The 25,550-nt window shown below is 43.8% G+C and overlaps 2 protein-coding genes across 16 annotated transcripts in view; one reads left to right on the plus strand and one right to left on the minus strand.

Moving 5' to 3' along the window:
* The window catches only part of SLC6A6 (solute carrier family 6 member 6), a 58,612-nt gene extending 50,228 nt beyond the window's left edge, over nt 1-8,384 (plus strand). For 8 of the 9 annotated variants that reach the window (XM_079964520.1, XM_079964515.1, XM_079964516.1 and 5 more), the window contains 2 exons: nt 2,586-2,722; nt 4,057-8,384. In XM_079964520.1, the coding sequence (XP_079820646.1) occupies nt 2,586-2,722; nt 4,057-4,141 (222 nt within the window). In that variant the 3' untranslated portion in view covers nt 4,142-8,384. Of the gene's footprint in view, nt 1-2,585 lie in introns of all 9 variants that reach the window. The other variant, XM_079964522.1, reaches the window with a different exon arrangement.
* A 5,543-nt stretch (nt 8,385-13,927) lies between these two features.
* Nucleotides 13,928-25,550, minus strand: part of GRIP2 (glutamate receptor interacting protein 2) — a 385,893-nt gene continuing 374,270 nt past the window's right edge. For 6 of the 7 annotated variants that reach the window (XM_079964500.1, XM_079964498.1, XM_079964497.1 and 3 more), the window contains exons 20-24: nt 25,031-25,187; nt 21,962-22,082; nt 20,063-20,302; nt 18,368-18,514; nt 13,928-15,303 (exon numbers count right to left, since the gene is read on the minus strand). In XM_079964500.1, the coding sequence (XP_079820626.1) occupies nt 15,112-15,303; nt 18,368-18,514; nt 20,063-20,302; nt 21,962-22,082; nt 25,031-25,187 (857 nt within the window). In that variant the 3' untranslated portion in view covers nt 13,928-15,111. Of the gene's footprint in view, nt 15,304-18,367; nt 18,515-20,062; nt 20,303-21,961; nt 22,083-22,191; nt 22,495-25,030; nt 25,188-25,550 lie in introns of those variants that run through there. The other variant, XM_079964503.1, reaches the window with a different exon arrangement.

Here is a 25,550-nt window from a genome sequence, read left to right on the forward strand (position 1 = left end):
GAGTGTGCAGCCTCCCTTCCAGGTGCTGCACCATAGATGGGCATCCTAGCTACATAGTGTGCTGTGTGGAAGGATCCGGCCTGCATCAGCTGCACTACTGAGTTAAGAGAGCCACCTAGTGGAAGCAGTAACTTATCAGTACCTCAGGTCCAAATGATGCTCACTGCATATTATTCACACTGGCTTCCCCCAAAACCTTTCTTCTGTGTTGCCTTCTTGTTCTTTGCATTATCACACTTTCTCCCAGTAACAAAATCAGTTTTCTGATCTCATCTCGTCTCATGAGCAGTGGCTTGGACGTTCAAACTAAATCCACTTCATGGTCATGAACCAACATTTTTTTAAAACAAAATAAAAAAATACCTTCCAGTAGCACCTTAAAGGCCAACTAAATTAGTTCTTGGTATGAGCTTTCGTGTGCATGCACACTTCTTCAGATACACTGAAACAGAAGTCACCAGACCCTTCTATATAGTGAGAAGGTGGGGAGGGGTATTACTCAGAAGGGTGGTGGGATTGGGTGATTGGCAGATAGCTGTGATGAGCCTGTTGACTCTTAACGACTGCAATAGGTCTTACAGGAAAAGGCAAGGGGTGAGAAGGTGAAAAATGGCTTTGTCATGTATAATGAGATAAGAATCCAATGTCTTTGTTCAGACCAGGTCTCTCCATGGTTTTAAGTTTGGTGATAAGTTGCAATTCAGCAGCTTCTCTTTCCGACATCAGGAACCTCAAGACAGAGAAACCAGTAGGAGAACACTTCAATCTCCCAGGACATTCTATACAAGATCTCAAAGTAGCTGTTCTATTACAAAGGAATTTCAGAAATAGACTGGAAAGAGAAGCTGCTGAATTGCAGCATTTTTCACCTTCTCACCCCTTGCCTTTTCCTGTAAGACCTATTGCAGTCGTTAAGAGTCGTCAACAGGCTCATCACAGCTATCTGCCAATCACCCAATCCCACCACCCTTAGTTGGTCTTTAAGGTGCTACTGGAAGGAATTTTTTTATTTTGTTTTGACTATGGCAGACCAACACGGCTACCTATCTGTAACTGCAACATTTTTTTGCCATTTGAACTGTGAATACATAAGAGCAGCCCTGCCAAATCATACCAAAGGCATGTGTATTTCAACACCCCCTCCCCCCCCCAAAGTCAGATCCTTGCAGGAAACCCACAAGCAGCGCCCTCTTTCATTTGTTCACTAGTGATTTGAATAACTCAGAAGCATGGTGTCTCTGATCCCGAGGAAGCATACAGGCATCGTGATGGGTAGCCACTGATAGAAACTGATAGCCCTACCTTCCATCAATTGGTCTAATCCCTTTTAAAAGCCATCTAAGGCAGCAGCCACTGTGCCGCTGACATTTTGCAGCAGCCAATTCCCTCACTTAGCAATGTGCTGTATGAAGAAATACTCCATCTCCTTTGAGCCAAATCTATTCAGTTTATTAATTACCCTTCACCATAAGGTCCCAGGACAGGTTACATCCATTTAAAATGCAATATTTGAAAACAGGCTACCTATTAAGTTCTCTTGGATGACTGTGTGTGTGTGTGTGTGTGTGTGTGTGTGTGTGTGAATGTGAAAGAGATAGGTCTCTCCTCTCTTTCCACACTATGCATCATTTTACACAACTCTGTCATGTCTTCTCTGACCTTTTTTTCTAAACCAGAAAACCCCAGGTGTTCTAATCTTTCCACACAGCGGAGCTGTCCTTTTCTATACCCTTTCCTGTTCTACAATATTCCTCCCCCCCCCTTTTTTTTTTTTTTGAGATGCAGCAACCAGAACTGTTGGCATTGGCTTGTGTTCATTGCAGTGCTGCTGCTAAGGTGCTGTCAGTACAAGGATTTTCCTTGCATGATGGGACCTTCTTCCCTTGTGCCTCCCCCTGATCTTTTCTGGGGGTTGCCCCAACCCTCCAGAGCTGTTTTGGGAACAGCACAGGAGGAGGAAGGAATTAATGTGGGAATCCTTGTACTAGCTTCTGCTGGTGCAATGAGTTTGCTGAATATGACCCAGTGTGCTATTTCAAGTGTGCTACATCATAGGTATTGGTATTATAATACTGGCAGTTTTATTTTCAGCCCCTTTCCTAACAATTCCTAGTATGATATTCAGGTTTTTTCTACAGCTGCTGCAGGCTGAGTTGATGCATATCTACCATAACCTCTCCCCACCTTGCCCCTGCCGGTGATATTTTTCTGGTCATCACTGCCAGTTCAGTCATACACGTTTGGATTCCACTAAATTGTGCATAGAACAAGGTCCATTCATGCAATTATGCTTCCATCTCCTCTTCCCACATGCCCTTTCCTTCCAATCTGCTCTGGAGCATTGGGGAAGCCCCCAGAACAGGTTTAGGGGGCATCTGGTTGGGCTTTGCTTATGTTCTTATAAGGAAAGGAGGGAAAATCTTGAGCACACCCCATTCTGTGCACACAAGCATCCTGCTAAGCCTTACATTGAACTCTGCCCACATTCATGTATCCGTAAAGTTAGGCTTTTTCACTCCAATTTTTCACTCCATAATGATCTGGAAGCCTTTTCAAATACCATGTTTCCCTTTCTCTCTTTCCAGAGGGTGAAGGCAGTGGCTGCCCCTCGTGAGATAACTCGGTGGGAGAAAGAAACAGAGAGCGCTGCCCCCTTCTGCCCTCCTGGAATGGCCAATGGAGAACTGATCAAGCCAACTCATATCATCGTGGAGACAATGATGTGAGCTCTCTCTATGAGAGGAAGACGCCTGCTTTAAAACTGCCGTTTACTAACCATAGAATCTCTCATAGGACCAGGTTTACAGAGCTTTATATTTGCACTAGGATTTATTTTTATTTCTCACAGAGAAAGTTATTTTTTGTGTGTTCAGTTTTTATTTTTTAATATTTTGTAAAGTAAATCACAGTGGATGCCTCTCGCTCTATTTAGAGGCAGAGCTTTCATATCAAATTAGGCACACTGCAGGAATTTACTAATTTTCTCTCTCTCCACACAACATATCTATCTAACGCCTATTCATGATACCACTTTACCACTTGAGTTGATTTTCTTGCCAGCAATATATACATGGGCTGCAATCCTATGCACATTTTCTTGGGATTATGCCCCATTGAACACAGTGGGACTTACTTCTGAGTAAACATATATAGGATTATGCCAACACACAACATATATAAATATATGCATATACGCGTTTCAAATTTCTTTAGGTGCTGGTGTGGTTGCGAACAGGGTAAAACCAAAACTTAAGAAAGTGAATATCTCACTGGAGGCATTTGCTTTTTTAATGCTTATGTTGTTTTAAGAAACTGGTTTTCAAAGGTGTGGCACTATCTTCCTCTGGTTCAAGTGGGGAGAATTAAAGCAGGAAAGGGTACATGCTTTTATGCTTATTGTGGTCCATGTAAAATATAGAGAGATTGTAGATATATATTTGTGTGCTTGTAATTGGAAAAGCTGCAATATGGGGTGGGAATTGGGAGCAGTTGGGAACCAAGGGAACAATCCACGCAGCAGCCATCTCCCGAGTACGGTTTCTGTGCGAAAAGCCTGCAAGAGGGTGGCAAGGTCATTCCTGCTTGGGTGGCATTTTGCCAGGCAGTACCCTCTCAGGGCCTTTTTCTACATCCCACGAGTCCCGTCTTCCCTAAGCCAGTTCTGTGTTAATATCCCAACACAGGCAGAGTTTATATGTAGACTTCTGAGAAAGACATGCAGACCTTTGTGTTGCTCTACTACTATTGTTGGTATAGAAGGGTTTCTCTGAGAAGCCGCCATGTGTCCCAGATCCCTTCTTGGGTTACTTTTTGAGACACGAGAGTAACTTAACAGGTCGGCGGAGTGGACTGAAGCAAAGTGATGTGGGGAGTGGCCCGTCTTCCGCAGGCTGTACTCGAGAAATGATCTGGCTTTGACTTGAATTTTCTTAGAAAGGTAGCTTGCTGTCAAAGAGCACGTATAGAAGTGCAGCATTTGCAAGGATGCTGCAAAAGCGCTGTGCAATTCTGAAGCATTTTTGAAACCCCAAACTTGCCAAAATTTATCATTTCTAGTTCACAGAAAGGAGTGTTGGGCCTGTATCATTCAAAGCAGCGTAGTAGCATATCGGTCACTGTAAAACCTGAAATGGACCTCTAGACCCACTGCTGAGGAAGCTACTGCAGCACAGGACTATTCAGGACATGCAGCTGAGTGTGAGAGAGAAAGAAGGAGATGCAGGAGGCAGACTTAGATCCTGATCCTCACAGCCATTTAAGTAGAGTCATCATTTGTATCGTATGGAGATAAGGAAGCACAAGAAGATGAAATGAGCTACAAAGGCATTTTAGTTTGGATGAGGCATGAAACATCTGAAAAAGATTTTTCATCAATGAACTAAGCATACAGAACTTTCCCACTTACCTCAGGAATAAGGATTTGCTTCTGGAAATCTCACCTCAGTTTTGACCAAGCCCTGGTTCTTATGGAAGGTAATAAGATGATGTTGGATAAAGGCTCTTAGACCCTCCCATATGGGCATTGATCTTGGGGGAGGTGATGCCCCTTTTTAAGTGAGTATTGGCACTAAACGCAATATGGGCAGGATTGTAAGCCAGAAATGGCAGCAAAGCCTTTACCTGAGTACCTGTAGCCAGTTTAGTCTGTCAGTGACAGATACTGTAGTTTAAACTGGAACCTAGCCAGTATTTAAAAACATTCCTAGTTACATTTTTTTAAAAGAAAAAAGAAAACCTAAGAAAATGTCTACGTGTGTCCCATGCTCTCATTGGCCACAGCGTATTGGCTTTACAAATGCTTGCTAAGTCATGTCAGGTTTTATATGAAATGGAAACAACAACTTTAAATAAAAAAGGACCAAAGCACAGTTATTTCAAGTTTCTTGTATAGCTGACTTTTTTTTTTAAGGTAAGAGTCTCAAATTTATTTTTATGCGAGGGAACTGAACTTTGAGTACACACAGGTGGTCAGGGTCAGGGCTTTCATTTTCCAGTGACCATCCTACTGGAAGAGCCTTAAGCCAAACACTTCCATAATATGCGATGACATGATAGCATCGTTCTCAAATCCTAGCCCCTACCAGCTGAAAAGCTTAACCTGGAGGGCTAAGGCAGCCAAGGGAAAGCTCTCTCATCCAAGCCTCATTGCTAGCCAAAGTAGGACTCCAATTTAATAAGCACAGGTCAGACTTGTATTGTCTCTTTTCATGCTATTGGGAAGCAATGAGGAGTTAGGCCAGAAGCAGATCTTAACTGAATTCCCTTGACTTTCCCTGGTGCACATTGACCTAAATACAGTGCAGTGTATATTTTGATAAGCAAGTAAATAAATGAGTTCAGGCTTTCCAAAGCAACTGATGATCCCAGTGCAAATATAATCAACCAGGGGATACTCTAAGCACATATTGTGGGAGGATGAATTTCCAGAACAAAACCAGAAAGAATCAGTCCTGCGCCTTTAGAGTTCCAGCTAGAAGACAAGTACCCAGCCCATTTTGAGGTTAAGGTGTGCCATTTGAATCAGTAGCTTCCATGTTGAGGGTGAAAGGGTTTTATAGGCATATACACAGTGACCTTAAAAAGTTATGCTAGCTAGTTAGTGTAATTGGGGGCGGGTGGGGGTGAGCAAAGCCTCAATCAAGTTTAACACAGCCTGTCATCCCTAGGTTTTCTGTTCCAAGGAGCACATTTTCACACCGCAAAATCTCTGAATAATTGAATGTGGTAAATCTGAATGTCAACAGTAGATTCTGCCAAATTAAAGGGCATGGGGTGGGAGTGGGGGCAGGGTTAGGGGGTCATTGTAAACAACTGTTTGTATTTTCTACTTATTTATGATTGAAAAAAAGAAAGACTGGTTTTTTTCTAATTTACTTTGTAGAACTTTGTGGCCTATTTTATCTGTTATTTTGTAACTAAGAAGTTAAATATTCAGTATTGTGACTAACTGTTGGTGAACTGGTTTGGATTCAGGGAGATGGGGGAGGGAGGGCGGAATAGCATAAATGTTTGTTCACATAAGTGATTGCATTTCCAAAAAAAAAAAAGTGGGGAGAGAATGAGAGCATACCTTGATTGCTTTGTGGGTTTGGAAAAGGGACATGTTCTTGAAACAGTGTTCTTGATTTGGATGAATTCCAGAAATGTCCAGTTACAGATCACTTTGACGTTCAAGACACCTGCAGCCAGCAGTTGCAGATCTGGTTCTGACCAAAGCAGTTTCCAGAGTTGTCTGGTAACTTTTGTTTAAGAGAAGGACACATCTTCCAAACTTTCAGCATTAGTCACAATCTCGTTGAGAGGTATCAGTTAATAACAATATAACCAGAAGTACACATTTACAAAATATTTATACATACTGTAAATTAGAAAAAAAAAAAAATGGAGTTAACTCTCATTATTTACACTTTGCTTCAAAACTATGTATGTGGTTCTGGTCAGATTGAATCCGCAAGGCAGAATAAGCATCAGAATCAGAGCATGGATGTTTTGAGCAACCAAAAACCTGGGTGTTTTGTTATTTAAGCAGCAACAGCTGGGCTGGGCAGCTGCTAAGGCAGGCCTAGGGAGGCAGAGGGAAGAGGAATGGCTGGAGGATAGGTGAGCAGTCAAGGCTGATGGAAGGAAACTTGCAGCTAATTTGTGCAACGAGAAGGTGTGTGCTGCTATGGCAACAGAAATTACTGTGCTTTGCTTTAAGCCTTAAAGAGTGATGTAATTTTTCCTTTATGGTGTGACCTTAACCCATGTTTACTTGGAGGTTAAGCACCATCATGTGCAATGGGGCATGCTTCTGAGTAATATACATAGAAGGTCTCCACTTCCAAATGCCACCAGGAAACAATTTCAAAGAGGCAAGAAGTGTTTCAGGGTTGTATCCAGTTGTACCTCTCCTGACTGGCAAAAGGCTGCTTCCATGGTGGAAAGTGAGAGGTTGTTTTTTGCAAGTCCCCTCTTACTCCTGCATTGCCCTGCACTACGCTCCCCAAATCTCTGGATCAGATTTAGGGGACTGCAGAGGGAACGGAGAATCAGCAGCAGTTGCATCTTCTCCCTGCTTGTCCTCCTGTTTCTGTATGTGTAAACCTTCAGTGGATCAAAGAGACTTCCGTCTACAGAGGGACACCATTGGGTACAACCCTCAGCTATTATTGCCTCTCTATCCATCAGCCAGTAGGACACTAGACAGTTGTAAACTTTGCACAGCTTTCTTTGCTTGAGAGGACCTGAACTCAAAGCATTTAGTTAAAAAAAAACACCTTTCCTCTAGCATTTTTTAGAAGTCTATAGTTGCTAGCCTGTTATAAACTGAAGGTGATTTCCATGCTGTATTGAGTAAATCATATTGACTGGTGAAACTGTGCTGAACAGAAGCTCAAATAAGATTTTAAAGGAACAATCACATCTCCACTGAGGCACAATGGTTCTGCATTATTTTTCTTTTAATAGTGATCAGTGCAGAATAAAAACTTGGTTCTTTCCTGTATGGGAAAAGGTAGTGATGTTCTGAACTACCTTGCAGTGTTTGATTTTTTTGCAAGAACTGTACACTAAAGGAAAAAAATTGTTTTATCATATGGAATGATGAACCCAAACTTGGATGCCATCTGTTTGGGACTGGAGGCGGGTTGGAACCCAAATCCAAGCTGAAATCCAGGAGCACAACCCAGCTTTCTGCACACAAGTGACCAAATGTTCAGATGCCAGTCTCTGAACTGTACCACTTTTGTCCAGAGCTCAATCTCAGCCATGGTTAGAATTTGAAACCACCTTCCAATGTATGATTAAATAATATTGAAAATGGACAAGGAAGCTTGGAAATCATCCAGATTCAAGCTCTACAGTTTCACATTGGTTTGCTTAAATTTAGAGTGGGAGTCCAAATTGTGCTAAATGCTTGGCAGGAAGAATGTAATTTTAGACCACATGTTGGTTTCCTAGTTCCTTCTGGAAAGGAGCTGTGTATTCCACCTGTCTCTATCTAAATCTCTAAAAGTATCTGCTGACAGTCTAGTCTGCAATTCAGTTAAGCCAAAGTATTTTGATTTAAGCCAATTCTGCCTCGTTGTCTTCTATGGTACTAAATCCATAGAAGTCCCAGTCCTACAGCATGAACAAGTTGTGGATTAGGCTGTTGGTTGCCTGTTAGTACTTTATGGAAGGCTGGAGGGGTGGGCAAAAATGATAAGATGTGCATTCCTTTGTCAGGAAATAAAACGTGGTAGCTTATTTTTAAACGATAGCCTTAGGAATTCCACTGACAGCACTAATACTAGCTATGGAACTAGATCTGAAAATTCCCATGATAAGTTCAGTTTAATTTTTTGGGGGGGAAGAGAAGTAAAATGTGCTAAAACAAAACTAACCCCTTCTTTCTTTTTTTTTTTTAAACACAAAAAGATATTTTCAAGTTCTGCAATCCACTTAACTGATATCTACTTAGTAGCCGTCTGGCTCAAAGATGAACCCAGATACGCAGACACACAGCCTGCTCTTCAAAATGTTCAAGGGAGCTCATTTTCCTATATTCTTAGGATTGCAGCTGGAATATTGTTAAGTTAGGGTTGGGGCCGGAATGAGTTTTCTAGCTCAGATGCGTTTGCTGAGCCCTATGCATTGCGCAAGCAAGTTGGCCTAATGCTGGAAGCCAACCCCTTCCTATGGGCAGCCAGGCAACTGAGTTGAAAAACTCTCTGGAAGGACAGGGTAACAGATGAGCTGCCAAATGGCTAACCATCAGCTGCAGAAGGGCAATGCTTGTCTGTCTGTGTGTATGTGAGCGTGTGACTTATTTTAAGGAAGGACAAGTTTGGATGGCAGGAACCAAAGGACAGTCTGAGGCTGTTCATAAATGTCTCTTCCCACCTCCCCTCGAAGCAGTCAGTGCAGTGCTCTGATACATTCACTGTTGTAATAGAACATTGTTTGTGTTGTTGCTGTATTGTGCTGTAGCGGTTTTGAAAGGAATGCATCTCCAGGGGCTCTACAGTTATAAAAACAAGACATGACAGCCTCTTTAGTCTACTGAAAACAGTGGTGAGCATTTTGGAATTATTATTTGAATTCACACTTGTGACTACCATCTGTCAGGAGTAGCCATGTGGATTGGAGAGGACACCAGACTCTCCTCCTTTTAAAAAATAATTTTTGAGAATAATTTTTTAAGAAGACATTTTAAACCTGTTGTCGTTTGTCATTCTTATTGTTCCAGAAAGAAATATTTGTATAGGAATAAGAATTTGGAGTGTACTTCAACCCAGAAAAAAATTAGGTTTTATTTGTGTATACCGTAAATGTTTGTATTTTGCAGTTTTATCTGTTTTGCTTTTTAGATAAAGAAAATGTATATTGATATTTTAAAAGTCATTTTTGCTTTTTTAGATGAGTTTGTAATCATCACAAACAGAAAAATAAAAAAGCCTTTCCTTTATAAAGTGAGCAAGCCTTCGTTATTTCTAGCTTCTGGTGAGAGTTTACCAATATTACAATGCAATGAGCAAAACCTTTCTATTGAGTGCTGCATTGTTGAAATTCATAAAATATAAGCCAGGTACCCATGCAGCCTATTATGTGGCCTGCTAATATTTTCTTCAGAGGAAAATCTCCCTCCCTCTCCAGCACAGCAACTCGTGCCTGGGGCCAAACGTCTTCAGAGTTATCAGTCAGTCTCCAAGCCTGCTCCTCCTCAGCCCACAGGATGGAGAATATTAGCAATACAAATTGCTGTTATCTATTTTTGATCCTGCCCTGGGCAGGGCTTCTGTACCTTTTGAAACTTCGCAACACATGTGGAAATTCCTCTGGTGCAACTTACCACTGCACCAGCATGCCAGGAAACAGCTTACTAGTTGAATTTCTACTGGGGAGACAAGCATTTAATGACACAGGTGGTCTCACCAGGATGCTACTTAATCAGCCCCCATCCCTGAATGTGCACTCTAGGAATTTAGAGGTGTGTGTTTTCCAACAGCAGCCTTTGCTTGTGTGCCACAAGCACCATCCTCCAATGATTATTCCTACCACCTTCCAATTGGATCCCCCAGGCAGTTCACATTTAAAAAGTCAATCCCACAATCTCCAAACAAGCCTACATGCAAGACTTCTATTTATTGATGACAATCCATTTCCTTCATCCAAGAGTGAATACCTCAGTGCAATGCAAAAAAAATTGTGAGGGAGAAATGAGTTTGTTGCACAAGACTGCCACAACAACTTTAATTGCCCAATCTGACTTTTCTGGTATGTAACTGAATCCCACCCCAAAGTAGTTCCAGTGTGGAAGAACCCCTCATCTCTGGTTCCTGGAGCAAGTCAAAGGGAGAGTGTGATGCTACCCTCATCTTTCTAAATTACTTGAATGCACTACACATCGCATGTGAATAGAATCATAGAATCATAGAGTTGGAAGAGACCACAAGGGCCATCGAGTCCAACCCCCTGCCAAGCAGGAAACACCATCAGAGCACTCCTGACATATGGTTGTCAAGCCTCTGCTTAAAGACCTCCAAAGAAGGAGACTCCACCACACTCCTTGGCAGCAAATTCCACTGTCGAACAGCTCTTACTGAATAGATGCTGTCATATATTGCAGTGATGATGCAAAAACAGAAGAATGAAGCTCCTACTACAGAAGACTTCATGCCAACCTGCTACTTTTAGGGCCCATCAGTTATGAGAAGGGAATTCTGCTGGATCTTACCCAGGGACCATCTCTGATCAGTGGTAATGCCACAGTTTTCCTGTTATCAGACATGGAAAGCAGTTTGAGATGTTCAAGGCAGCAATTGGTGCTAGGCACTCATATTTCTGCATTGCGAAGCTTTTGCACCAAATCCAATCCCTGACCTAATACATACTGGAAGATTTGGATGGGGAGAATTTAAAGCACATCTTCCATATGCAGGGAGCACCTTCAGGGGTTTTTTTAAAAAAGAAAAACACACACTACTGTAGCTATCAGTCTAGAAATCCTGCATAGTCAGGATTGGCTATTTTAATTTTTTAAAAAAATATAAATAAATCCCACAGCAGCAAGACCAGGGTTTTTTTTAGTGGGTGATGAAGTGTCAGTTGAAGCCATGCAATGCATCTCACATCTCTGCTGTCTCACATTTTTTCTCCAATCTGGGAAGTCCTTAAGTGACCTTGCCTATACATTTTGCAGCAAAATGCCTTTGTACTTGTTGTGCAACACACTCTGCTTTTATTGTACCGCAAGTCAGTCAGTCCTCTGCTTGTAGAAACAGTGTTTGCGAAAGAAAGCCAGCAAGTCACCTTCCACAAATGCTGGAACCATGTTTGCTGCAGGTTAACTGTTGACAAGCATTCTACACAGCTCTCCAGGAGGCCAGTAGGAATCTGCTGCCAAGTGCCAAACCTCCAAAGGTCTTTGCTCAGTTACAAATACCAGCCTAGAAAGCAGGCCAAAGATCACAGATAAAGAGTTGTTTACTGGAAGTAGAAATCTTCCCTGTTGAACATTAACCAGAAGAGAGGGAGGGTGTTGAGGTCAGGGAAAAGAGGTGAGAGAGAAAGTGTGTGTCCAACACAGAGGCTCCCCCCCTTTATTGCCCCTTTGTGTATGAGTTTACAGCCTCATAGTTACCATACAAACAGTCTCACATATCTAAACATTGATGGAATGCCTCTGTGTTCTTAAATTCTATAAGGAATGAGTTATACAACGACCAGGAATGGTTCCTTCCCTATTTTAAAAAACCACTACTGTGCTACATGGAAGACTGTTGACCACAACCCAAAGTGCTTAAAATACCACTGATGGCAATGGAAGATCAACAAAAAATAACTCATTTCTTCCAATGTTCTCTCAACTATTATGCTAAATTCTATAACAAAGAGCATTCAAAATCAGTGTTCAAAGTTGGGTAGCAGTGCTGATGCATTGAAAGTATTGTGTTTTGTTTGTTTACATGCATACTATGGAAATCGCATTACTGGGACCCAACCAAAGTGTCACAATATTGTGAGCAAGCTTTTGAGTTAATCAGGCTGGATGCTAAACAAAACAAGGTTAAGGATGTAGCAGAAGCTCAGCTGCCCCAGAGTCTGCTGTGCAGGAGGGTTGCACAGATACAACTAGAACAGTATCACGAGATGAAAGATAGATTTCAGAATGTACCCAGGGCTACCAGGACAAAGAATCAATAAGGGCTGTTTCTCCACGTTTGCAAATGTAAAATCTGAAGGGTTTGCCAGCTGGTTTGGATCAACAAATGTATTTTGGATTTTGAGAATGTGTTGTGGGCACCAGTCACAAAATGGCTGTCGCAGGAGCATGGCACAATACAAAATTAGGGAGTGTACAGTCATTTTTGCTTCCATCCAGCCACAAGCATGAGACAACCCCAGACTTACCACATGGCGTCAGCTATGTCTTAATGGTTCTGATTGGAGGCCTGCTCTTGTTCCCTGGGAGGCAGAAGAAGCTGGAGACTGTCAGTGAAGGAGGTGAGCTGCCCACCTAAGCATGTGCTTAAGGCAGCAATCCTGCAAGCACTTACCTGAGAGTAAGTGTTGTCAGACTCAATAAGACATGCCTCCAAGTAAACTTGTAGAGGATTGCACACTAAAACTCATATTCAAAATCAATAAGTATTTAAAAGTGGTTCCTTTGGCTAAAGTAAACCTCAGCTTTTGCTTTTCTCTTCTGTTGATTCTGAGATGATCCAGAGATTACTTTCTGGTCTCAAGCAGGCAGCCCAGCAGAGATCCAAGTGCAAGCAGAGATAGACCACAGACAGGCAAAGTATCACTGAGATGTCAACTTTTCAAAGAAAACAGGAAACCTGTTTTGTTTTGCTTTTATTTAATTAAAAAAATCTAAGTAATTGCAATACCATTTAAATACATAGATTTACAAATAGGTCCAAAACAGGACTAAAATATTCTTTGAATATTGTGCTTTCATAGATACATAAGAAAATTAGCGTATAAAAATACTTTACAAGGAATACACTCTAATATATGGATAAAAATACACATTTAAGTAATGCATTTCATTTTCGTATCATTCAAAATGCATAGGAAGGGATACAAGGACCATTTTTTTTAAAGCCTTATTAAAAGTCTTCATTAAAAACCCATTTGAAGCCACGCTGAGCTTCCACCATTTTGGGAATATTGCATATAAAACCCCTTTTTTTCTGCTCAACTGTCAATACCCTCCAGTTTCTTTTATGGCACATTATCTAGGTTATATGGCAGCCATGGTATGGAATATTGCATACTTTGAGAAGAGAAAATGGCTACAGCTAGATGCAGCCCCAAAGGGACTCCATGCACATCTTAAGGAAAGCACAGAAACTTTGATGTGGCCCAGAAAGTGAATAAGCATATTTTTTATTAAAAAGAAAGAAAGAGGAAAAGAGAGAAGTAGATGCAATCACAGCTTAATCTGGGCTCAGATCTGAAAACCAGTTGTGGTTTACTGATCTACCGGAGAAGGTTACCCATACCAAAACATGGCATCTTAATTTGCATCAGAACGGTACCCCCCCCCCAAAAAAAGGGCATATAAAGGAAGAGAGGAGCCAGTTTCCCATTTCCAGGGTCTTACTCAAGTTCCCTTGTAGGGAGACAGTCGAAAAAACCACCACAATAAAGTGCTATTCCAGAAACCCTGGGACAGGCCATTGGACTGGCCGGAGCGAGATTTGCAAGCCCCGGCATTTTTGCCATGTGGAAAGGAAGAGATCATGGCCTTAAGTTGCAAGTCCATCTCACCTGCTGCAGGCAGATCATCCAAAGAATGTGAATATCACATCCATGATCACTACAACAGAATTCATAAATTCGTGCTCATAAAGCCAGGGAGGAGAAGGTAACTACTAAAAACATGGGGCTGCTGCTATGACCGGTTACAACAGGGCGTCAACCCTCATCATCAGTGGGGGTTTTTTAAACAAACAAACAAACGCACGCACGCACTTGCACTAGGACGACCCACAGGGGGTGCACTGGGAGACACAATACCAATCTCGCAGAGGATGTCTCATGCTTAACAGTGACAAGGAGATACAAGGGTTTCCCCACTCCCATAGGGGGAAAAAACGAGGGTCAGGGCAAAGAGGGTTATGTGAGTGACTCACATTCAGCTGCCCACTCACAGACTCATGGTTCAACCAAGAGAAAGATTCTTGGTGCTGTGTGTGTGTGTGTGTGTGTGTGTGTGTGTAGGGGGAGGCACACACAAGGTTACTGGTGACCCAGAAAAGTCAGTTTCCTGCTCTTTGTGTATGGTATCATCAGTGCTGTCTAAGAAAAACACAGTAGATGAAGAAAGAAAGGAAGAAAACAAGCACATGTTGTCTTGAAGTCAAATAGTGGTGGATGTGTTTAGGCTGCACCCCAAAGAATGAGTGCCTGAGATGGGGAGAAAAAAAATCACATGTCTGGGCCCAGTCTTTTGTGACGAATGGCTCAGGACTTCGTAAAACTTGGGAGGGGAAACTCTGCTCTCGGTTGATCCCAAGCACCACAGTGATCTGTGAGAGTGTGGCTGTGAATTGGGAAAAGGACACAAGGCTCTTCTTGCCGTGGGCTAAGGAAAAGCTATGGGGTAGTGCAGGGGTGGCCTTTCACAGAAACAAAGCTGTGTGTGTGTGTGTGTGTATATGTGTGTGTGTTAAATATTAAGTTTCACTGTACATGATTTAACAAAGCAAACAACAAGAAATAGCACCATGTACCCAAGCCCTTCGAAGACAGGGGCAAAGATGATGATCTGGTGCCCTGTGACCCCGTTCGCTGGAGAAGCTCATACCATGAGCAAAGGATGTTCTCTCCCAGGTAAGTTGTGCTGGGCACTGCTTCCTGCTTTCAGTGGCAACAGCGGCCCATCTCACCCACCAAGTTGGCCAAAGAGGGACCATTTCCACCGGTCTGTCTCAGCTTGGGCCTTCAAGGCCTAGGCTGACTGGCTTCAAGATGCGACAAAAGGGAAACCCATTTCTTCATGGCAAATTACATTACACAGAGTAATCACAATACCAGTGCAAAAGTAAAACCGAAAAAAGTGTTACAGACACCCATCAACCCCTTTCCCCCCCCCCCAGGACCTCAAGAACAGTTGACACCAAGCCTACCCAGCATTCAGAGCGTCTGTGTGTTTGCCTTGACCTCCACACTAGGAGTCTGCCGGCCTGGCAAATCCTCATCGAGCTGGGCTTTGGCAGTGAAGGCCAGGGGATTCCGGCTGATTACCAGGTCCAGTTTGTCTCCTGCTTCAGATATCAAAGGGACAGCTAAGCAGCAGTCAAAGTCCCGGGTTCGAATGCGGTTTACCTGAAGGGATGGGAGAAAACTCACAGTGGATTATGGGAAACGAACACACACACGCAAAACAGGATAATGAGACCATTTTATTTTACTGTGGTGTTGTTTTTTAAAAAAGTAACAGGTTGTTGGAAATCACAGGTGGTGAGAGTGCTGTTGCGTTCACATCCAGCTTGTAGTCTTTCCTCAGGCATCTATCTGTCTGGTCAGCCTCTGCGAGAAGAGGGTGCTGGACTAGATGGGACATTGGCTTGATTCAGCAGGCTCCTATTGTGTTTTTATATTCTTAAACTTGTGTCAATGTTGAACACCAAATAGATTGTAATTTGGGAGCTGTTCTGCTACATATAAAACATAGGCCAAACAAAACTATGCTGTGCTATGCTATGGCAGAAAAATCCAGGAAATTCCTCAGTTATGTGAGAGAATGGAAAAGACATCCGATCAAACAGTACTCTTTTTGTGGGACACAGTTTTTGACAAAATTCTAACCAGAAGCATTAAGTCGGGGATGGTGAGCTGTTGTTGTATCCTTGTGGGGTTACTCTATTCTCCAGCCAATGATTCGGGGGGTCCAGAAATGTATTTTGTAAAACCCAAGTGGTCAGGCGCCATAATGCAGTTGGGTTTCATCTTGCAGAAAAGGCTCCCCGATTATGATGAGGTTGTTTAAGGGTGGAGCCTCTCTGATTTCTTTGTCTTAAAAATATTTACTTTTTCCTCATCCCTGATGAAACTGTGGACAAACCTTTTATCCCAACTCAATTAAAGTTTCATTAGGGCTACCAGGGACAGATAACCCACGGATCAACATTTTTTGCATTTAGCTGACAGTGTAAGGTGGGTATACAATCAGTCAAACTGGCAGGTGGGATCTAAATTAAGTTTACGGTAAGCACAGATGTGGATATTAAGATCTGCTGCACACACTCGGAAGCGACAGCATCTGGAGTCAATGAAGGGCTACTTTATATTCTAAACCCCAAGTGGTTGAGGCAGGGTGACTCCTTTTGTTTCTGTAGCCTGAGAGACAAACAAGGGATGTTCTCTCCATCCCAGCTCCTCTCAGCCCAGTGCTGCCATGGGGATGAGCATGGTATGTCAGCACATGGGGGAGTGCACGGTGCATATGAGAGAGAGAGAGAGAGAGAGAGAGAGAGAGAGAGAGAGAGAGAGAAAGCATGGTGTAAGAGAGAACGCATTGTGTGTCTCTGTGTCTCTGTGTGATCTGCAGATATGGGTTTTCGTGAGATGTTTGTGCGATTAGTGTCTGCAAGTGGGTGCATCTGAAAATGGCACGTGACCCTTGAAGGGCTGCCCAACCTTGAACGCAACCCTGAGGCCAAGGAAGGTTAATCGGCTCTAGGGTTAGTTCTTCCATTCCTCTGCATCTGATTTCCTCTGCATCAAACAAATCCATCTATATTTTTCTGACCTTTAGAAAGCCCTTTACAGATCACTCCCGGCTCAACACTTTCCCCTAACTAGGATGCTACAGAGTCAGACCATTGGTCTATTTCATTCAGTTCTGTCTGCACTGACCGATAGCTGTGCTCTAGGGTTTCCCAGCCCCACCTGGAGATGCTGGCATTGCACTTGCAACGTCCCCTTTCTATGCCTGAGGCCAAACAGAAATGTGCTGCCATGCCCTCCCTTACCTGAGGTGACAACGGCAGTGGTTTCCAGTGAGATCTCGCAAAAGTCCAGTGAGATCTTGCTGCAAACCAGCACTGCTTCTCTGCCACCAGCTGGGTGGACAGGGTGCCCGCAGAGACAACGCCTGAGGCGGTTGCTTCACCCCTGCACTTGGGACTTCCTGTATGCAAGGCCGATTCTCTTCCCACCGCCTCAAGCTACAGTCCTGCTGAGACCATCATACAGAAGTGACGACAAGGTCATCTCCTCAGTGGTGTCCCATGCAGAAATACTGAAGTCCTCTTCTCATGGTTCCTCTTTGGGTCTAGTGTGCGTTCAAGGAGAATGCTTTGGTGCTTGTGCAGGCTGTGACATTGCCAACATTCTGCAGAAACGTGGCCGGCAGCCTAATCACTTTTTTTTTGTTCCCCCTCTCCGCTCTTCCCCCAATTCCTTCTTTCTGCTGGTCTTTCATTTGAGGCTGAGAAAGAACAACGGTGCAGCAGGCCAGCTGGCTACGGACCATAACAAGCACAAATGAGCCTCCCCCTTATTGTTGCCAGATTTTCAGTTACTGACCCTACATGTGTAAGAGTTAATTGTGGCACAGCCAATAAAGTCTTTTTAAATGCTGAAGGGAACAGCAAAAGAATCCTTCAGGGAATTGCAAGACTTCTAAAATAATGAACGTAACTGCTTGCAGAGCAGGGAGGGGGGTTGTACCAACTGCCTCCAGCATTTCTGGTCCGAACAGGAGAGGCCAACAAAACAGTTTGGACCTCAAGTTGTCACTTCTTTTCCTAGCCCCACCAGAAACGCCAGCGAGGTGTGCCAATGCATTAATAAAGAGCCTTCACCGGGGCTCCTGAAGGTCTAGGTGGCTTTTTCCTGTGGAGTAGCTACAATGAGTTCAGGGAGCCGCCACCTGAGGGAAAATGTGTGGGTATGAATGGCTTGTGCTACAGAGCTGGAGGACAGGTTAAGGCAGTGTTGGCCAACGCAGTGCCCTTGGCTGCCAGCGTGCCTGCTAGTACCTCCTGTAATGCCCATGAAAGGTCTCTATAAAAGCCCACAATGCATGTGAGATTGTTTGCTCCTCTTGCTCACAATTCCTGTTTGCACTGGGCTTGCCCTTTCCTGCACCATCTTATGGCGGCCATTTTGTGACAGGCATCCATGGCACTATGTCAAAATTCCAAATGTGCCCCCTGGCCCAAAAAAGGGTTGCATCCCCTGGGTTAAGGAAAACAGAAACCCTTCCATCAGTGAAATTGTGCTGCAGTAGGACAGAAAGAAAAAGAGGGTGTACCGTTTTAGACAGACTATTCCAGCAGCCACTAGTATGAACCCAGGTGGTTTGCCCCAGATGCAAGTTCTTCTTCAAGAAACAGACCCATTTGGGTTTCTTAAACCTTTTGCTGTTATTTATAGTTATTACCTGAAGGACTCTGTCATAGGGCTTGAGTCCACACTGATCAGCTGGCCCATCTGGGCGGATCATATTCACATAGACACCTTTTTCCAGCAAGCCATCTGAGACACTGAATCCAAAGTCTTCAGTCTCTGGATCCTTATAAATAGTTATCTGAAAAGGAAAAGGAAAGTCTAATTTGGCATGAACAGTAAAAACAGAGGACAAAGCATGAGGAGAAAGTGCCCCCCCCCCGGTGCTTCAAGAATAAATGAGGGTCTCATTCTGAAGTTTTTGAAAAATTCAGCTGTTTCAGCTTAAAATGTCAAACTCGGTCACTAAGTAGCTATGGTGAATGTAAACCAACAGCTTCAGGTCTGTGTTCTCCTCAAGCAGCACAGTAAGCCACAGGAACCGAGTGCCATGCTGATGCGACAAGAGTGAACGTGTGGGCATGTGGCACAGAAGTAGGAAAATGGCCAGTGTTTTCCAAGAAAGCATCAGTAGCAGAACTAGGGCACAGGACAAACAAGGACAAGGTGATAACATTGCTCTAACACCCCTCCCAATAATGATCCCTAGTTGGAATGTGGGGTCAGGAACAGAACACATTTGCAGTGCAGTCCTAACCATGCCTACTCAGAAACAAGCCACACTGAATTCAATGGGGCTTGGTCCCAAGTAAGTGGGGTTAGTACTGTAGTCTTAATTACTAATCTTTACTGGGAGAGCATCAACATTGCTATCAGAAAAGGTCATTTGGTCAGACACAATGCACACATTCAGGCTCTCCGTGCGAACCAGCAATGCTGTTGCTTGGGGGGGGGGGCAGGCGCTGTTCCAACTTTAAATCGACTACCTCGTCAGCCTTGAGAATGAAGCTCTGCTGTTTAAACAGGAATGTTTGGTTTCTAGCAAAATGCCTGAAAGACTTCCGAACCACCAAAAGCCTTTTTGGAGAAGCTGGTGCAATGGTAAGCATTCCTCTGCACGGGAGGTGGGGCGTGTGTCCATGGATTGCATGCCATTGCTATTAGGCAAGATTAGATATCCCTGACAGCAATGCTGCATTTGCATGTTGAACCTCACGTTTTCCATAGGCCTTTCAGAAGTGATAGGAAATGAGAACAGGAAGGTCTAACCCCCCCCCCCCATGAGTCCTGTGCTTACACCTCTCCCCACCACTAAAATGAGAGCAGAAGCCATTGTGCTACTCCTGCCCTGAGACTCTTGTTTACCTGTGTGTGTCATCTGCTTTACTGCAAAGCCATCCTATTACAGGAGGCGGTCTTCTACTAAGCCAGTTTATTAGGTCCACCAACCTCAGTATCACCAACACTGACTAGCAGCAGCAGGTTCTCCATGGATTCAGACAGCCCTGCCTGGAGATGCTGGAGGTTGCACATGGGACCTTTTGCATCCAAAGCATGTGCTGTACCCCTGAACTATAGCCCGTTCCAGTTTTGCTAGGTGTGTGGGGTGCATTGCAAGGGAGTGGCAGGAAGAGGGCGCTGTCCCCACCAGAGGACACCAGCTGCTTACTAACATCAGTAGAACAGTCCATGCCCTGCCATCCTGTGCTCAAAGACGTTTATCCAGAAACTTAGTAATGGGGCAAATCCGCCTCTGGAGATTATTATTTTTTCAGTCCTTTACCCACCCCTATCCTATCTTTACCCTACAGTCTTAAAACCCATAACCAGACCATTCTTCAGCACAAACCTTGTGCAGCTCAAGAGGGGTGGGAGACATGATTTCTTGGATCTCTTCCTTCATCATCTTAATCTCCAAATTCCTGTCATTTTTCTTGGTGGGAGTGACATTGGCATTGCCCTTCCCTTCACCTGAGCTCTTGGTGTTCCCTTTTCTTGGTGGGCTCAGTCCTGATTGGTTGACAGAGTTCATGAGCAACTTGCCCCCGTCAAGGTCTAGATTGTGTACACTCCCTGTCATGATGGATGCCTATGGAGGGGTAAGTAAAAAAACAACCACACACAGAGAGAGAACACAGTAAGCTCGGTGCAAGAAGCAGCATGAACAGTAAGGTTCAGAACAAGACGAATGTCCCAACTCCTTCAGCCTCTGCTCCAGGACCTCCCACCCAAACAAAGCGCGGGCAAGACAAAGTTCAGAGAGAGAACAGGGTGCCATCGCTCAAGGACACTTCAGGACTCTTTACTATGGGATGCTGCCAAATTGCAAACTCTGCTCAGGATTCATGAGTTCGCTTGAATTGGCATAGATGAGATATGCCAGCCCGCATGGACAACAAAATTTTGGCCATGCACTTACAATTTATGGGAACTGGCCACAACACCACAATATCATGGCAAGACTTACTTCCCTATTATGATTCTCCTTTTGGCCAATGCTAGATGCACACCAGTGTCAGGTGCATGCTGGGTTGAACACATTTGCTGTTTCTATGTGCACTTTCAACTGAATGCTATCTCAGTGTTTCCCATCCATGCTAGTGGGTGGTGCTTGGTGGGATGAATTCGCAGTGTGTGTTGTTGTTCCCTCATCTCCATTAATACTTCCACACCCTCCCAGAGTTCTGGAAACATGAGGCCCATTGTGGACGTGCACAAAATTATATGTTTACCTGCATGTGTGGCCATTAACAAAAATTGTTACAAGTTTTCATATACACCAGATTTGCACAAAAGAGTAGGTTAAAGGAAAGAAGTTGAATTTTGAGCCCCACCAGCAACTCATCCTCTCTGAGTTTGAAAAACTTGAGGTCCATATTGGACACGCAGGCAGGTATTTGTTTACTTTTACCTGTGACCTTTTTATAAATTTTGTTTTTGAGATCCAAGTTTTCTGATATACCAGACTTGCACAAAACAGTGAGTTAAGAACAAATGAAGTGTGTGTCATGACAGATCCATCAACAGCACACCAAGGAGCACCTCACCGACAGAAGTAGGGGGTGTGGTGATAGATGACACCCAGAAAAGTCACCACGCACCTTGAGAGATCCAACCCACCTCCATCATGTGCTTCAGTATGTCCACAGATGGGCAATAAGCAATTTTATGTAGGATTTTTGTTTCCTTACTGCATTACTGGGAAAATCTGAACTAAACAGGGAAGTGCCACTTAGATGGGGACAATGTTATGTGTTCAATGCAATAAACATTTAATCCACTTTAAACTGTTATGTACCTAGCCTTACACATGGATGATAATTTGACCGCTTCAAGCACTTGAAATGCAGGAGCCATGCTTCTGACAAACAAAAAAAGATGAAAATCCCAATTTTCTGCTTGGGAGAGCAGTGCTAGTTTGGATTAGGCTGGCAAAGGCTAATATAGATTTTGGGGAAAACAGGTCTAACCTTCCTGTGTGCCTGTACCCTTGTAATACTTGTTCAACCTGCTCAAGATGTGTACTATAAGCTTCTAGTGATATTACCTTGAAAGAAAGTGCACTATATAAAGGGTGACACTCTGACTATGCAGGGAAGGGGGAATATAGAGTGCTCTGTTCACCCTGCCATTAGCTCCTGCTCCCATCAGTCACAACCAGAAAGACGCAGCTCAAGAAGAACCAAGAGGGAAACTTACTAGAAGTGGTACAGCTAGACACCCCTTCTGCTTTCAAAGGTTAATTTACCTCAATCTCCCTCAAAAGCTCAGACTGGCCGCATGTTTCCAAGTCCTCCAAAGCTTCTCCAAAAACACGCCAAAAATTATCCTCATGTGCGGTCTCAAGGCCATTTTGGCGGTTGGGATATCTGTTGTAACGTAGGAACCAAAGATTGTCAGCACTCTTCTGGAGCAGGGTGGAAGCCGCAAGGCTACAGCAAGTGGCTCGCCAGTAAAAGCAGAGACTTGGCAGAGTCTTCATATACAAAAGCAAACAATATGAACTTTTCAGGCAAGAGAGAGTCCAAATACAAAACCTCCATGCACTTTCACTAACAGGGCAAAAGTCCTTCAAGAGGAAGAATTACACTGGTGTAGTAATGCCACGTTCAAAAGGGTAAAATAAAAAGTGCCTGTAGGAAGATTGTAGGTTTAGGAAGACGTTTTGGTGAAATAGAGAAGTAAAAGAAAAAAAGGATGCATTATGGGTAAACCAGGAGCCTCAGAGACTGTTAGTACAAAGGCGGATGGGACAGAGTTCAGATCTGAGACACAGAACACCTGAGAAGAGAGAGAAAAACACAGAGGGTAACAGACGTGGTGAGAAAATGAGAAATACATCAGGTATCTGTGGGAGTATATAATGTAAAAAATGATGTATATAAAATGGCTTCCCCTAGACTAGGCAAGCAATTTAAACACTAAATGCAGAAATATACAGAGGGTTCAACAGGACCTATATCTCTCATTTTTGCGGGTCTGTAGTTATACTTTCAATAAATCTAAATGCTAATCTATTCTGCTGCCCCTGCTCATTATATACTTCTCCCTTGAAGAAGTAGAGAGGTTTGTGCTTGCCCAACCACCCTCTCTTTTTGGGGTAAAAAGAGGTCAAAACAGTCCTTTCCCCCTGTATATAAGAGTCAGTTCCCCACGTTCCGCCCCATGCTTTTAACATTCAACCACACTCCTGGGAAACCCAGACATATTGAACTCAGTTTGGGGATCCACTCAGTGGTGGAGAGCAGGCAGGGGCGGGGCTGGCGCGCGTCCTGGGGGCAGGGGGGCAACTGCGATGGCACCCTACTGGGATCACACTGCCAGGGGCGGTATGCTGCTCCTGCACTCCTCTTCCTCTGCCAGTGGCTCCACTGAGTGAAGCAGGCTTGAGTTTCAAATGGCTCCATTCACTTGGGACAAGAAGTGGGTGAGCCTACTGGTGTGCCACCTTACTTTCTGTGATTCGTTGCCATTTCTTCCCTTGAGGGAAAACCAAACCGCTGCACTTAGTGCCACTGCGGTATGGAAGGTGCAGTCTGTTCTCCAACCCTGACACTGAATGACAGGAAGACCACAGAGCAGTGCAATGCCTCTCTCCACACACAAACAAGCTATTCTCATGATGGGCATTTTGATAGGTTATTATCATTTGTTGGCACTTAAAAAATGGCTAAGTGCATAACTGCGACACCTGCTTCTCATTTGCGTGGACATTTCCATGTCACTTCTTAGATTGCTAAAGGGAGAGCAGCAATTAAAAATGAACTAAAGTCATATGAAATGGTTTTGGAAATTCATGCCAAGGAAATGATTATTGTTTTAATGAGTCAACACTACAAAGAACTGTGATACAAACAGAGGGAATGTTGAGTTGAAGGTTCGTGCTTTTAATTTTATGCCTTCTTCCATCCTCGCCCACTTTCCCTTATCCTTTGGACAGAGTCTTGTTTATCCTTTGGACCAAGACTGACTTTGTTTTCACAGCTGCTTGCCAACCCAGATGTAGCCAGCACTTCAGAATTCCATCACAAACCACAGCAAGTCAGGTAACCCAACTGAATGGCAAGGAGTCTAAGGTCAAAGCAACCTGCAAGGTCTGTGGTTGGGCAGCCTTTGATGAACTGCTGAGGTGTGGAAGACAGCAGAGTGATGAGCAGTTAGGCCATCTGCAGGTGGCAGATTCCTGAGTTATCACAGCAAACAGATTCGGGTCACTTGGCACCCACGAGCCATATGAGGACTATGCCAATCCCTTCTAGTTCAAACTGGAAAATTAGTGGGATTAGTTCAGGCTGCATAGGCCACTCAAAACCTTATGGAATTGGTACCTCTCCCCTCGCCCTTCATTCCCATGTAATACTTGCTAATTTAATGCTGAACCCTGGGCTTCATCCAAACAGACTCTTACAGATGTCTAACATGCTGCACCTTAGTATTATTTTAACCCCATTTTACGCATGCGAGTGTGTGTACGTATGTACATGCGCGTGCGCGCGCGCACACACACACAGCTCTTCTAACAACATTAGTCCATAGATCAGATTCCAGATCTGCAATACTGGATTCCTGCTCACGTGAAAAACGTTGCACCAGTGAAAAAGGAACTTAGAAATGACTTTTTGGTGACAACATCACCAGGACACACTTTTGCATGTGATCTTGTATACCTACTGGTAATCAGACAAACAGAGGATAGATAGGATAGAGATAAAAATCAGCGTCATGTATAAGCATCCACCCTAGATTGCTTTCATATATGGCCTTTCACATACCTAGCAGCTCTGGACTGCCATTTAGTCAACACCCAAAAGACCAAATGTGGGCCAGACATTAAAGGTTTTTTAATTTCTCTCCATTGCTTGAACGCCATTGTTAAGCGGACACCCCGCTGTAATGAAACTTAAGCCTGGGCATTCAGAAAAGACGCCGACTTCTAAATGCCAGCATTATTTCATTCCAATTAGAAATCCAACTTAATAAAATGACCACTCATCAGACTAGCCCAGCAGTCCACTTGCAGTTCCATTTCTTCTCTAAAAACACAGGTGAGGCCTGGGCTTTCTGTACGACATGTCCCTTTTGGAATGTGGATGAATAAATAGATCTGAATGTTTTCATGTCAAATTCCTTCAGGAATAGTTGAAGCTGATATTGACCCCTTCCTTTGGGAGGAAGGACGGGAGACAAATCAAACGGAGTCAGGTAAGACATGTAGGCATGCCTCGTCCTTGAGATCCATATGACTGCACACCCACCCACCCACCCACCCACCCACACGCCCATCCTTCTCCTTTGTTTTCTTACAAGCCTCACATACCTGCTGGGCTTCTCCCAGTCATCTTCACTGAAACTGCCATCCATAAAGGGGTAACTCTTCCTGGGATCACCAGGAGGGGTACTGTTCTTCTGTCTGCTGGATCTCCATTCATGTGGGTGAAGCGCAATGCCAACAGCTTGCGGCAAGTATGTACCTACTGGGATCCGATGGGGAGCAGAGAGACAAACAGGAAGGATCAGGTCGTTTTTACATGGCTACATTGAGGAAAGACAATCTTATGGTTAAGTTAGCTGGATGGGAAGTCTGTCTCCCATTTCTAGTTCTGCAGTAGACATCCTATATGTCTAGGGGGAATTTTAATCGTGAAACCAGATGGACAAAGCACCCTGCTTTGTCCATTTGCTGGTGAGGTTTGAAGCCAAACCACACCTGTAAATGGACGTTGAAGGGGCTCGCTGTAATTGCTGACCCCATGGCGTGAACCTTTATCCCCTCAGATATAAATGTATGAACTGGCCCTCAGCAATTCAAAATGGAGTTGGGAGGGAGGAGACAAACT

Source organism: Podarcis cretensis (genome assembly GCF_951804945.1).
Source record: "Podarcis cretensis genome assembly, chromosome: 2".
In the NCBI taxonomy this organism is placed as follows: domain Eukaryota; kingdom Metazoa; phylum Chordata; class Lepidosauria; order Squamata; family Lacertidae; genus Podarcis; species Podarcis cretensis.